Source organism: Periophthalmus magnuspinnatus, chromosome 23 (genome assembly GCF_009829125.3).
Source record: "Periophthalmus magnuspinnatus isolate fPerMag1 chromosome 23, fPerMag1.2.pri, whole genome shotgun sequence".
NCBI classification, from domain to species: Eukaryota; Metazoa; Chordata; class Actinopteri; order Gobiiformes; family Gobiidae; genus Periophthalmus; species Periophthalmus magnuspinnatus.
The window spans coordinates 13,811,936-13,826,159 of record NC_047148.1 but is presented as its reverse complement, the minus strand read 5'-3'; the positions used below and the strand labels follow the sequence as shown (position 1 = coordinate 13,826,159).

Below are 14,224 nucleotides of genomic sequence, written 5' to 3'. Positions count from 1 at the left end.
CAATAAATACGCCTGTAATTGAGTAAATATAAAATAAATAAGTTTTGTGTCCTACTGTGGAACATTTTAGGTAAAGCAATATCATGGAAACAAGAAGACAGCAAAACCCCCACTAGAAATGTTTGAATTGTGTTAGTATAGTATTTCTTTGAAAATGTTTTCTTGAAAACTTAAATAATTAATCTGAATGTAAATTTATAAATGGGCTAGGATCAGGATTAGTACTTCTATCAAATAACAACACTGTCTTATTGTGTGTTACATTGAAAACTATGTGCGAATTAAAAAAAAAAAAAATCTAAGTGATATGAAAATATGAAAGTCTTTCAGTCTGTGAGAATAATATTAGTTTGCCATTAAATCTTCCTGTATGCAAATGAACGTGTTAGTGGTTGAAACTAGTATTTCCTGCTTATTTCCTCTTTCTCAGTCAATTTGATGACAGGGTTTTAGCGCACTACTGAGCGTCTCTCTTTACCTTACAAGTCCAGAACATGATTCTTGTGTGGAGTGTGGTTATTGTTCAGAATGACAACAGGCTGTCAGCCCCTGGGTTCATGTGTAGTGAGACCTCTGTGACCCCTCCATTAGATTCCATTAGATAACCACTGTTTATTTCTGCTCTTCCTGTTTGTGCCTAACTGACCATTTGTTGGCTGAGTGTACAGTACATATAGAGTAATGTTGTGTAATGACACTGATAAAAAAAAAGGAGGCACGGCCACAGCACTGACATATCAACAGAGATTAAACTAGTTTCTTTATTTTCAAAGAGGAAAAGAATTTACAAAACAAAATGCAGTCATATTTTACACTAGTGATTATTATTAAATTTTTACAACCATTCAGTCTGCATAACATAAAGAAATAATTCTACATCTTTGTTTCTTTCATATTTTTGGTACTCTGATTTATACATACAAATAACAAATACAGGAACCTTTTCACAATGCATATAATCTGTGGGCAGGAAAAAATCTTTCAAGTGATGTGTTCGTCTATGTCAGTGTGTGTGTCAGTGTGTGTACATGTTCGCATCGACACAAAGCACCCGGCCCAGACCTATAGCACATCAAAAGACAAGAAGCAGAGGGACACTGCGCTCAGAGCTGCCACGATCAGTTCAATTAATGCATCAGGACAAAGTGCCCTTCTGACAGTCCTCTGAGTCCACTCTGTGCTTCTTCTGCTGCCCTGTACCTTAGATGCTCAGTTTCCTTTTTTAATTATTAAAAAGTCTTTCTTAAATGTATTGTATTTCATACAATTTGTACAAATATACGTATTTAATGCCTGCTCCTAATTAGAGGAAGCAGGAAAGGAGCAGGGGATCCTGTTATACAGGTGTAAGGTGAGGTTGAATTGAATATTAAAAGAGTTTGTATAGTTGGATGGAAAATGGCTTTTTGTACATAAATGAAGGGGGCAGCCTCAGTGTAGGGCAAATGTCTCTCTCTCTCTTGGCTGAGGTCCCCAGAGGTCAGTGAGCCATAGTACAGTCTGCAAAGCATTCACATTGCAGAGGTGCACTGTCATACAAAAATAAAATACAACTCATAAAAAGAGTCTAAAGTCTGTTGTCGTCCCATCTTGGATGAGGAGTGAGACCGTGAGCTTCGTTTGGGTCAGTAAGCTGTCTTTGCGTCTGTTGGGAAGCAGAGGTACCATTGGGCGTGCTGAAGTTCAGAATGGGACTAGCCCATGGCTGTAACCATACTGGAGTGGTGTGGGAACGGGAGACTGGAAGAGGGGTGCATGGGTGTGGGCGTGGTCAACATGTGACTGGAGTGTGAAAAGGGGGGGAACGAGGACATGTGGCGAGACAGAGCTGCAGGGCTGAAGGAGCTGCTCTTGTCCATCAGGCTTTTGGAGAAGTCCTCCATGTTGTCTTGAGACTTTTTACTCTTCTTTGACTTGCTGGACATCTTCCTGTTTCTTGTCTGGATGCCTTCCTTTTTCATGGTCAGAGGTCTGTTGATCTGCTCTCAAAGAAGACAGAAAGATGGCAGATTAGTATTTTTGTCACATCAAAGCACAGGCAAGATATACATGTTGTAAGTGACCTCTTGGATGAGAATACATTAAACCTAAACCTTTAGATTGTATTATCATTCTAAATTCTAAATAGAAAGACAATTTGAGAGAGATGATGAACTTCCATTGTGGGGCAAATCAGGGTAACCAAGTAACCCAGCACATTTGAAAAATGGAGTATATCATCTGTACAGTAGGTGCACTAATAATGAATATTACACACAAAACAAAGTAAATACAGTGGGCCAAGATCTATTATGTTACTGTTGCTCTGATGAACAGAGCTGAGATTCAACTGTGTATCACATGTGTACTTCTGCAGAAGACTGCTTTAATGTGTGGGAGAGGTTGCAAGTTTTTTTATTGTTATGTATGTGTGTGTGAGAGAGTATATATATATATATATATATGTATATATATATATATATATATATATATATATATATATATATATATATATATATATATATATATATATATATATATATATATATATATATATATATATATATATATATACTCACACACACACATACATAACAACAAAAAAATACATATACACATACATACATATATACATACATACATCAACACAATGTGAAAACAAAAAACACTGGCAATGACCACTGCCACTGCATCCTAAAACAAACTATAGACTATAGACTCACACGAATGGTCCCTGTTAACAGAGACAATAAGGAAAGTATCACAACATAAATATTTTGTAATGTTTGTGAAAACTGATTAAAAAAAAATATACCACAGACATCTGTCTGTTGTATATTATTTTCAAACATAAAACAAAGAGCTGCAGCACATCCATTATATTAATTTGTTGCAAAAAAAAACAAAAACAAAAAAACAACAACTATATATATATATATATATATATATATATATATATATATATATATATATATATATATATATATATATATATATATATATATATATATATATATATATATATATGTATATATATATATACACACACACACATATATATATATACCAAAAAGGATCAATGTGAGTTGAGGTCTGAGGAAGGATTGGAGTCCCTGGAGCATACAGTACAGAACAGTACAGAATTTACAAATTTTTATGAATAAATTTTTTTTAATATAAAAATATGTTTTAAAGGATATTCTGAATGTTTATCTTTGAATGTAATATTTTCATAACTGTCTTTCTTGTTAATGTGGCCGGAAAGCTCTTTAAGGCAGGGACTGAGGACAGAACAGATTTCAGAGGAACATGCTATTCTGGACATGTCGGAGAGAAAGCACCACGAGCTCGTACAGAAAATATATCATTAGCAGCAATACTTACATTGTGAAGCTTGTAGTAGAGGCCGCAGGCATTGCACACCGGGTCTCCATTGGCGTTCCTCCGCCACAACGTCGTAGTGGTTGTCTGACAATTAGCGCAGGATGTTCCTGCCCGTCTGGCAGCGGACTGCACACAAAACACAACCAACATCGTCACATGATCTGTCCAACAAGCACGACTATATCATCAAGTAGTGTGGCTAAGGCTGAGCTAAAACAGTCACTTTCACATTTTGACCAGAATTAGACTAATCGTAATTTCATTCGTGTCAAATGATTCTGACCGACCACATTTAAAAAAATAAAGACCAACAAATCCACTCTGCGTTTTAAATGAATCCGTTACATTTGCATTTTTAATGACAAACAAATGCAATAAATTATTAATTAATTATTCTTACAACAATGCAAAATATAAAACTATAGGCCTATACGCCACAACACGTTAGTCCCATTGTTATAATGTTGCACTCAACTGTATCATGCATATGTGTCCTTTCTGTTATTGTGTGGGTGTCAACGACGTTAGAATAAACAGTGATTCAATCACAAATCGCGTCTTCACCGCTGCGCAAAAGGGTTGAAAATATCCAGCAGAACGTCCAATACGCACAGGCAGATAAAACGCATGCTAAAAGTAGGTTGGACAGAATGGTTGCCAAGCGAGCTGTGTAACAAACTGAACCGAGTTTTCACTGCACTCCTTTGTTGACTTGACATTGATGTTATAATCTCTAAAATAATCAATAGACAAGTGACCATAGCGGATACGGGGCTACTTTATCTTTGAGATGTTCATTAGTTCACGTGTTGTGGCTTGATAATACCTGTGCTGTGCACGCGCACAGAGCTGCATCACTCCTGTGTGTTTGGGGTTTTAATTTTAACCTGCAGAGAAGTCGGTCTTGTGTTGGTCCATTCTGCTGAGGACAAGGTCAAGTGTGTCATGACCATTAGCGCAGCGTTTTAAGTGTTTGGAGCGCTAAACAAACTCAAGTTGCGCCTGTGTGCTGGCATGCCTCAGACTCCACAGGCTGTGTGTTATGACTGGGGAAGCGGCCGGTGTTGTTAGAAGGGACTTATCTGCACTGCTCAGATATCCGGCAGCCCTTTCCGGGAAAGTCGGCTTTTCACATTACAGACAAGCATGGAGCTGTAGCTGCTTGTGAGCTTATGGGTATGCCTCAAAATAATAATCAATACAACTGATTTTCAGAATATCTTTTGTGAATTAATTTCATATAGCATGGATATATAATTATTATTTTCTTCATGTGATGAAACAGTCTATTTGAAAAAGGTTATTCAAAAGAGAGACAGATGTGGAAAAGGCACACATGTGTCTATCAGGAAGAATCACTGAGATGACCAACAAAGGTGAAGGTGAAATAAAACGTGTCATAATTTGGTGGGAACGTACCAGTCTCCGCTTGGGTTTTATCAGAGGACGATTCTGCCCGTTCATCTTATGATAGAGACCACAGGCGTTGCAGAGATAGTGCCCCGTGCCGTCCCGCCTCCATAACGGAGTCGACGTGGCTCCGCAGTTCACGCACTCTCTGCCCTCTGCAGCGCAACACAGACACACGGCAGGTTAGGGGACAGTTAAATGCATTCAAATGACAAATGTTATGTTCATTTGTAGACAAAATAGTGTAATAATTCCAGACATTAGGCTACTGCATGAGAAAAAAGACACGAGTTTTAAAAATGGGCTATTGTGGATTTTTGTCACATTCAAACATTATTCTATTGCCTATTTGACAAATGTTAGCCAATAACAGCAATAAGTGACCTTAACACCAACAGAGAAACTGACATGGCCTAGTAAAGTGTGTGTGTATTATGAAATGGGCTTAATGAAATAATAAAATAATAATAATAATAATAATAATAATAATAATAATAATAATAATAATAATAATAATAATAATAATAATAATAATAATAATAATAATAATAATAATAATAATAATAATAATAATAATAATAATAATAATAATAATAATAATAATAATAATAATAATAATAGCGTGGCTGCTCTTAATTTGACTGCACTTCTACAGTGGCACCGACAGGTGAAACGTGCGTGGGCCGCTGACGCTGAGAGATGGGAGTCACACAGATTATTTGAAAGCAGAAATTCACACAGGGTTTTTTGTGCGGGACTGAGTACGTTTGCATTTTAAGCAGCCACACTTCCCCTTTTTGCGAAGTGCAAGAGCACAGGAAGACTTCATTACAGAGGCATGATGTGAGGCAGGAGGCTACGATGTGTTTTAAGAGTGAAATCAAGAGTGTGTATGAACAAAGAGCTGCATGCCTCTTTCAGACTTTAATAAAAATAATAATAGGCTAGGATTAATTATGAGAAACACATCAACTACATATGATATCAATTAAATCTCAACTAATATAGGCCTATTCTGTTATTGTGCCTCTGTGCAGTGTTTATCACGCACCAACTAATGCTGCGTGTTTGTTCACACTGTGTCAGGATATCCACTTGTCCTTTCAGAAACATGCACAAAACTTCAACGGTCAAATAATATTTTTTGCCTCCTCTGTGCAATTTGAAAATATTTGAGTGCACTCCGACACGCCGGCAATTCACAAGCCTTTTCCCCGTGAATGAACGAGCAGCATCCGGCGCTGAGTAAACAAAGCAACTGTGGCGTGCACTGGTCTGACAGTAATGGGATTATGTTAAACATATAAACCAGGCGACACAGCCCAGAGAGCTGACTTCCCCAGTATGCCCCTCAGAGTAAGAGAGCAGTCAGTATTATTATTATTATTATTATTATTATTATTATTATTATTATTATTATTATTATTATTATTATTATTATTATTATTATTATTATTATTATTATTATTATTATTAATGGTGCCAGCTCTAATAAAGGGTCTAAAGCCTAATTGTTATGTGAATAGGCCTAGCTCATTTTGGAGGAGCTGGAAATCTGGGGAATAATGTTAAGTCAAAAGTGAATGTAATAAAGCGCACGCCTACCTGAACAGGACCTTGTTTTTGGTCTTGTTTTGGAACCATAACTAGAAGATGACCCACCTATCAGGCTACTTGGTGGGAAGAGGCCTGGGCCGTATTCGGGGACATAAGGTGGGTATGTGGCGATGGGGTGATGGGCAGAGGATGACCCTGCTCCGATAGACGTCACACTCCGGCTGTGAGCTGACTCCAGCTTCATGCTCTCTGCCAAGGAAACCTGGTACTTTATGCACTCTTTGTCCTCCTGACGAGCGGAGCTGTTAGAGCCCGGAGTGGAGATACCGGGGTCCGGTGAAACGTCTTTGGGAGGGGTCGGGGGAAACGTAAAGAGGTGCGGACTAGAGTGGCCGTTGGACAGCGAAGATGAGGAGGCCGGTGGATAGACGGAGAGGCTGGCAGGGGACCCATGGTGTAGAGGGTTTTTGGGGAAGGGGCTTAGGTTCCAGGGGGAAGTGCTGGGGTGTGGGGCAATGCCTTTGCTCCCCTCCAGCCACGGCAGAGAGCCGTGTAGTAACGAGGGACGACACACTTGGCTACCTAGAACAAGCACAAAAACACATTAGCACTGGATTGAATAATGTCGCCCGCTTTAGTGCAACTGATTCAAAGTGACCCAACAAACAGCGTGTGCTTTAGAAAACTGGCCAGCGATACAAATGATCCCACTCAGCAATGTCTTATCATTGTAAAACATTTCAACCAGGGCCCAACGCATCCCCGCAGTTCCAAGCTGAGTTAATGTAGCCTAGATGCGTTTTATGAGCAAATTATTTGAGAATATTTTGCGATTAAAAGTGTTGCAGTTTAAGCAGACGTGCACGTACATGTCATGGCACAGGCTACATCAAAAACAGGCCTCTGCGTAAAATGGGCTAAATGTTGCAGAATAATATTTTACAAGAGGCTAGATTTGAAAAGTAAATTGGGTCAGATTTTACGCTTTTTCCAATAGTAAACCAATGTGTCCCTGTCTTTGTAATAAAATTCCATAACCCCAGCGCAACTGATCTGCAGAGCTGAATTACACGCAGAGACTAAATAGATAATGTGGCCTTGATTAAATAAAGGCCTGTGAGGCCGTTTACTTACTGTGTGGAGGAGGAGGATACCTCTGTACGGCACGGACTGAGTTCCCATAATACGGAGAGACGTGGTTGCCCTGTCCATCGATATTAAAGAGTACATCCACATCGTCAGCGAGCGGGTACTGCGAAGGGTCCATATATGAGTGGCCGAGGCCTGGGTGATGTGAGCCGTGATGCTGCTCATTTAATACAGCTGGATGATGGCTCATCCACCGGGGCTGGTCCGGGCTAACCTCCATCGCGTTGCTCTTATTTTAGTCTATGTTCATGCACGCCAGGCCACTTTGTGCAGTTTACAAGAAAGAAAGTCCCAAATCCGTTCGTTTAAATCCACAGGTTCCGTGCGCGCTTCCAATCACCTGGACACAGAAATAAGGTGTTAAATCTGGACTTTCCTTTGAACGGCTCAAAATAAATATTCACATCTGACAGAAACAATGCGAAGACGTATTAAAAACATATATTTAAATAGGACACATACCCAACATTACAAAGTTAATACGCTCGTCAACGAATACGTCCAAAACGAAAGAGACACAGTCGCTGAACTTGTTCCTATTTGGAAAGTTAGGGCTGAGCTCAACAAGCAATACGCGCGGTTCGTTTGCAGTGGTCGGCTTCAGTGCGCTGACCCAGCCGGTTCAAATCACTGCTCAGGCGTGTTGGTGCGCTGGAGTGGTTGTGTCCATTAGCTCTGCTCTCACTAAAGTTCTGGCTCTCTTGCCCCACACTGCTCTCTCACTCCTACCCTCTTTTTACAGTGAAGGCATTCTTTCAGGATGGCGCCAGGCAGCTCAATGCTCGCAGACAGCTGTGGCGCGACGCAACTTAAGGAGGGTCTGTCAGTGTCATCAGTTAAGGGGAGGGGCCTGCCCTAATTGAATAGAGCTACGCCAGGAGAGGTTCCCAACTAAGGTAAGATCCCCCTTTTTTACTCCAAATATACTGAATCAACAACATATTAGGAATTCTGTCATATGTTATGTTTAGTTAAAAGAATAGACAGTGGTCATAAAAGCAATAAGTGCATTTAGCCGACTAAAATAATAGCCTACGCACTACACCGCTATATTGTTACAACTAGTCAGAGTTAGGATACTAATCACCATGCTCTTTGCTTCAGTATCCGGTGAACTGTAGAGTGCAGTGCAGGCAGTCAAGCCTGTTGCTCTGGGCTACGGGAGAATGTTTCCATTCTTAAAATTGTGACAGTGCGTCCTCTCGCGGTGACAGCCAAATTGAGCAGATTCCCTCCCTCTGTAGCAAGAGTTCAGTGCGCTCGAAGACTGGCCTTACAGTCGACTAAACTATCCCTAGTCTATTACTGACTGTCATTCAGCTTGTGTTATTTTTGTAATAACCTGCCCTCTGCAGTAACTCAAACAGACAGGCAAAAATGGCTTGTGTCATTATTTATTCAAAACACTGCATTAAATGTAAGACGATAGCTCTCAAAGGGCCTGATCTTGTTCATATCGTTCATCTTTTTGTATTATTTAAAGAATAATACACTCACTATAGGCCATCGCGTTCGTGGAATGGAAAGGAGTAAAGATGCGCCTTTGTAGCGCGCTTACGCAGCGGAATTACTCCGCGGAAAGAGGTTTTATTTACTCCTAGTTTGGGTTCATGTTATAGCACTGACTGTAATAATAGAAAAGGGGTGTGTGCGGATAGACAGCCTTGCCGACGCCACTGGATGTGACGTAATCACGGTGTAGGGAAAATGCGAGGAAATATACCCCTGTCCACTGGTGCTTATGAGCTCCATGACCTCAAAATGTTCAACTGCGGCCGCAACTCCGTATAAAAACAAACCAATGCAGACCTGATTAGTCAATTTGCCAATAGGTCTAACTATCCTACACAAGCCTTCACGCTAAATGCTGCTGTGTGGCAGGTAATATTTAGGCATTACCGGCCAAAGAGACAAGTGATCTTATCAGCTCTTATTCAAATAAAAAAGGAAACAGGCTACGCACGTGAAGAAATGTTTTCCTGATTTAAATGTTTTTGCATATAGGCCTTTTAGTGGATTGACCAAAATGTATAATTAATATTTAGCTGAAATTGATATTATTTACAAAGTATTTTCATTTATTTGGATGTGTAATTTCATAAAATAGACATATATCAGTCAGGCCTTTCAATCTTGGTGTGAGCCACTGCAAAAAATGTTCAAAAATACACCTTACCAATAAAAAAACAAGACTTAATAATAATAATAATAATAATAATAATAATAATAATAATAATAATAATAATAACAATAATAATAATAATAATAATAATACAGAAATCGTCAACGTGAAACCACGTGAAATGTGACGCAAGCTCAATGATTAATTTAGTTATTTTGAAAGTTCACTTTAGCCTATATACCTTGTGTGAGTCATTCTTCACCTCTTGAGTCTTTTCAAGAAAAAGCATATTCTTTATGTGAGCCTGTGAACATACTCGGCTTCTTAGAACTAAATGAGGGCGTAAAATGATGCTGGCTGAATGTGAAACTCCATTGTATTACCTAGAATTAAATGTCATCAGTAATTGAATAAAATGAATGCATATTTGACTCTACTATAGTATATGTTGTATATGTGTTGTGTTGTTATTATTTACAACAAAAATGTAAAACAAAATATTGCCAATTTGAAGAATCGTGATTGTTATCTGCGTCACCAGCAGACAGACGCACTGATATCATCTTTGAGGGAAGTTGCTGGGCCTTTTTACCTCTCAGCGTGCACGAGTAAAGCATCCACCTGTCGGCAATAAGTGAAAACTGTTTCATAAAAATGTCATATCAATTTGAGAAATATTAGGCCTACAGAAATAAACATAGGCAGGCTTATTTAATAGGTAAATTAAAACTAAAAGTGAAAAACAGAAACCAAAGACATATTGAAAAAATAAAGTAAATAATTCAGCAGCGTCTGGTATTTGTATCTGCTCCACTTAACACCTGTTTTTAGATTTTATTTTTTATTTTTTTAATGTATCTTAATAGATTTTGCCTGTTAAAGATGCTCCCACATTGTGTTCCGTCCCGGTGGTGCAGAGGCTGTGCGCTCTGACTGAAAGAGCTGCCGTATGTCCTATCCAAACCTATCCACTCTTATCGACATTGGTCTAGGTGCAGAGAGTTAATACCAGGAGAAACGCAGTCTCAGCAAGCCCGACTCCTTCCCCACGACCCGCAGGCAAGGTAATCACATCAATTTCACGCCATGTATGAGATTCTGCCTATAGGTCGACCACTAACCTGGGAGGTAATGGGTAGTTTTAAAACGCATAATATTGCTATTTTTTCCAGGCAACGAAAAGACTGAGAAATGTTTTAAGAAATGTAGTTAGGCTCATTTACAGCCTAATATTTGTGTCATCATCATTTTTACGCACGAGCCTGGTGCGATGAGATGAAGATAATCTATTGTGGTTTGTTACAAAAAAAACAAGAGCTGTGTGTTATGGTTGTCAGTGTTCGATAGCTGAACGAGCATTCCTTTGTAACCTCAAGTTTACACGGGCAGAATGAGCCTCATAAATTATATAAAAAGTAGCAAAGCAGCATGGTTCGTTTTTGGAAGATGCGTATAATAAAGGCTGCTGGTTCCTATCCCAGGCAGATGCGATGAGGATGTGGCTTCAGAATAAATCTAAATATTTACTGACCTGTAAAGGACGCTGGACCAGCACAGGCTTTTTCCCACAGATGAAAAGAGAGAGTAGCAAAGAAATTGATGCGCCGTTGGCATTTACAGAAATGGACTGAGGCAGACTGACTGAGAGGGCGAGAGCCACGGAAGGGAGGGAACGCACTGCTGCTACTGGAGGAGTCGCACTGCGAGAAAAGGCGGTCGCACGCGCACAGGCAACCGGGCAGGCAGCATGCACGCGCACGGGCCAAACAAAGACGACCTCTTTACCGTACTGTACTGAGAACGCGTCGCGAGCTTCCGGGTGTAAGTGAGGTGTCACAAGCTCACGCAATACAAACACTGTTATAATGGATTTAGGCCAGCTTATCTCTGAGCACATCTCAGTGCATTGCTCACCTTTTTGTAAACAACATTGTGAGATTTAGTTTCGCTTGGTTCGTTAGGCTATTTTTCCTAATAGGTCTAGGCTATAATTTGTGTTGGGTTTGTTCCTCTTATAAGCAAAAGAGCAGAAAGAGACTGACATTGAACCAATACATTTCCTCTCTCCCTCCCTCTCTTCAGATGCGAGCTAAACCACTCATGAATCACAACGCCTTACTGTGAAGAAGGCAATGATTAACTGATGTGCATTATTTTATGAGCATATTGGATGAGGACTGGTGCCTTCAGACGCTGTTTTGAACAACCAAAGCCACATACAACCGGAGCATATAGGCCTGGTAGCCTGTTACTTACACCACGGTTGATTGAAAGAAGCACCCAGCAAATCCGATCGTTTCCCCAGTGGAACGCACTGAGGGAGAACAGGAGGATGCTGAGCGGAGCATCTCATGTGCCCAGAGTCTTTCAGTGAGAATGTGAACTGATCACACCGACATCTTTGGGTGGGATTGACTTAAGGTTATAATATAAAGATGCCCCAAATTGGCCTTGTTATATTCACTGCAGCCAAATAGGCCTTTTTTTTATACCAATGAATATTTTTCCTCCTCGCGCAGGAAGCGCAGCTTTTCATTCATGGAATTAATAGAATTACTAAACCTACATAACGCATGACTTGATGGTGCATTAATCTGTTATTGACGAAAACAGAATGTTATTAATTGTGTTTGTTAGCTTTTTGTTGTTGATTTTAGAGGGTTGTGGGGGTGATTAGACATTCATTTGGTATAAAATGAAAATGTACAATAGCATTGGTTTTGATAGTCTATTAGATAACGTGGGCTAATTGCATGTAATTAGCAATTAGCTTAATGCACATTATAAGAAATCTACAAGAAAAAAAAAATATATATGTGTATATATATATATATATATATATATATATATATATATATATATATATATATATATATATATATATATATATATATATATATATATATATATATATATATATATAGTCCTTTTTTATAAATGTGAAGGAATATGGTTAGATTAACACAATGTAGGCTATTCTATGGATCTCACGGATGCCCTGCACATCTGCAGAGCTCCTGATTAATATAGAATTTGAGGCGAGCTCTCGCGTGACAACAGCTATGTGCAAAGCTCATGGAGGACTGGGCCAACATGAAGCAGGGAGGCTGTGGGCATGCACAACCCGCTAGTGATTGAAAATCCAAGTAGGTCTAATATGTTTTTTTTATTTGGCCAAAGGATTCCATCAAATAGGACGTTTAGCCAACTCAGCCTACTGACGTTTTCATCCGGCACTTGCCATTTTCCTCCCTATACTACCTATACCATCCCATGACATTTGTCTAATCCTTGGTAACATCGTTGGCAAGTATAAAAAAAACAACAAAAAAAACTTAAACGTTTATATGTATAGCGAAAGATCAACTTTATAGACCCCAAATGTGGAATAATTGCAGCATTTGGCCTATATATACAAAGCCTTCGTCTCTGCCTACACAATTATTCGCTGTAAATGTCATTTAAGATGACCTTAATTTCAAACAAAACGCCTCCAAAATGTATGGGCTGCGTTTTATTTATCCCCTGATTTATTTCATCAATGTGTTTTATTATTCACGCCCAGTGCATTCGCCAAAGACGATGCGCTTTTTTCCTGGTTCTCCTTTCGATTTTATTTTAAAATATTAGGCCGAGGTGGGGAGATTTATAAACGACTGCGCTCTTATCTGCTCCCTTCACGTATCCAGGATCACAGAAGCTGATTAAGAAAGAAGTCACAGCCAACGCTGGATTCATAATGATTTGGAATAATGAATCCTTATCTCTCCTCTGCAGATTATCAGCCTTTCAGCTCGCCATGTTTTGTTACATGGGATAATTTATTGCATCTAATACATTACAATGAATCTGATGGGGGAAAGTGATGGCCATGTTAGGAGAGGCTGCGTTTTTATCCCGGGGCAATGAAATGCCTTTACGATTTTTAATTGGTAAAATATAAAGGGAATCTGATAAAAAAAAAAAATAGAAGCACAGAGGTATAATCTTGGCTGTAGTGTTCCAGCAGCACTCTGCATACGCTGTAATTAGTGTGTCAGTTTCAACCTAAAATTAACAGCATCGACCTGCCATGGCTGTATATGCTGGTAGAGTCAGTGAGTTTCTAATTTTGCATGATTTATTTTTCACCAAGAAGAGATAATTAATCATAAACATTGAAAACAGTGTAAAGAATGGAGATAACCACATATTTGCATCTTTCGTTCCTTGGCCCTCCCACCACCCACCCCGTAAAGCCTACCTGATTTAGCTACTGTTGCACTTCCACCAAGTTTTTAATTTTCCGTGATTAATTTTGGAGTGTTGCTGTCTCATTAATCATAGACAGCAAAGGAAGTGGGGGCGGAACAGTGACGTGTGCCTCTCTTGGTAAAGCGCGCGCATCATAAATGTGAAGCACTGAATGCAGCACTAGCTCTGTGAATGTGCTATCATGCACTTGTGCCACCAATGGGAACTGAGCCATGTTGTTAAAGGATGTGGTACCAAGACAAGCCACAGAAATTCTCTGACTTTATGTATTGACGTGTAGGCTATTGATGAATATAGGCTAGTGGTGTAATTATTCAGTAAATATCCAATTTTCTCAGATTTAATTGTGCGTTTTTAGACATGTGCCGC

General features: G+C 39.3%; 1 protein-coding gene across 5 annotated transcripts; it reads right to left on the bottom strand.

Annotated features, from left to right (window-relative positions):
- Window positions 1-730: 730 nt before the first annotated feature.
- On the bottom strand, window positions 731-11,392 carry gata3 (GATA binding protein 3). 5 transcript variants are annotated; one of them, XM_033989696.2, is made up of 6 exons: window positions 11,133-11,392; window positions 7,465-7,819; window positions 6,379-6,912; window positions 4,783-4,928; window positions 3,364-3,489; window positions 731-1,979 (listed from the first exon to the last, which is right to left on the bottom strand). In XM_033989696.2, the coding sequence occupies exons 2-6, from the start codon at window positions 7,697-7,699 to the stop codon at window positions 1,695-1,697; spliced, it is 1,326 nt and encodes a 441-aa protein (XP_033845587.1). In that variant the 5' UTR covers window positions 7,700-7,819; window positions 11,133-11,392; the 3' UTR covers window positions 731-1,694. The 5 variants fall into 5 exon arrangements, with proteins under 5 accessions (XP_033845587.1, XP_055087623.1, XP_033845586.1 ...); XM_055231648.1 differs by having other exon boundaries at window positions 6,436-6,912; window positions 11,133-11,287; XM_033989695.2 differs by lacking the exon at window positions 11,133-11,392 and adding an exon at window positions 7,942-8,627.
- Between the last annotated feature and the right edge of the window lie 2,832 nt (window positions 11,393-14,224).

Bases quoted from the DNA above. Each gene is read 5' to 3' on its own strand.
- gata3 (XM_033989696.2), bottom strand. From the start codon at position 7,699: ATGGAGGTTAGCCCGGACCAGCCCCGGTGGATGAGCCATCATCCAGCT. The intron at 3,490-4,782 runs GTACGTTCCCAC...TTTTGTGTGCAG, and splicing joins TAAAACCCAAGCGGAGACTG to TCCGCTGCCAGACGGGCAGG. The intron at 1,980-3,363 runs GTAAGTATTGCT...CTTTGAGAGCAG, and splicing joins TCTACTACAAGCTTCACAAT to ATCAACAGACCTCTGACCAT.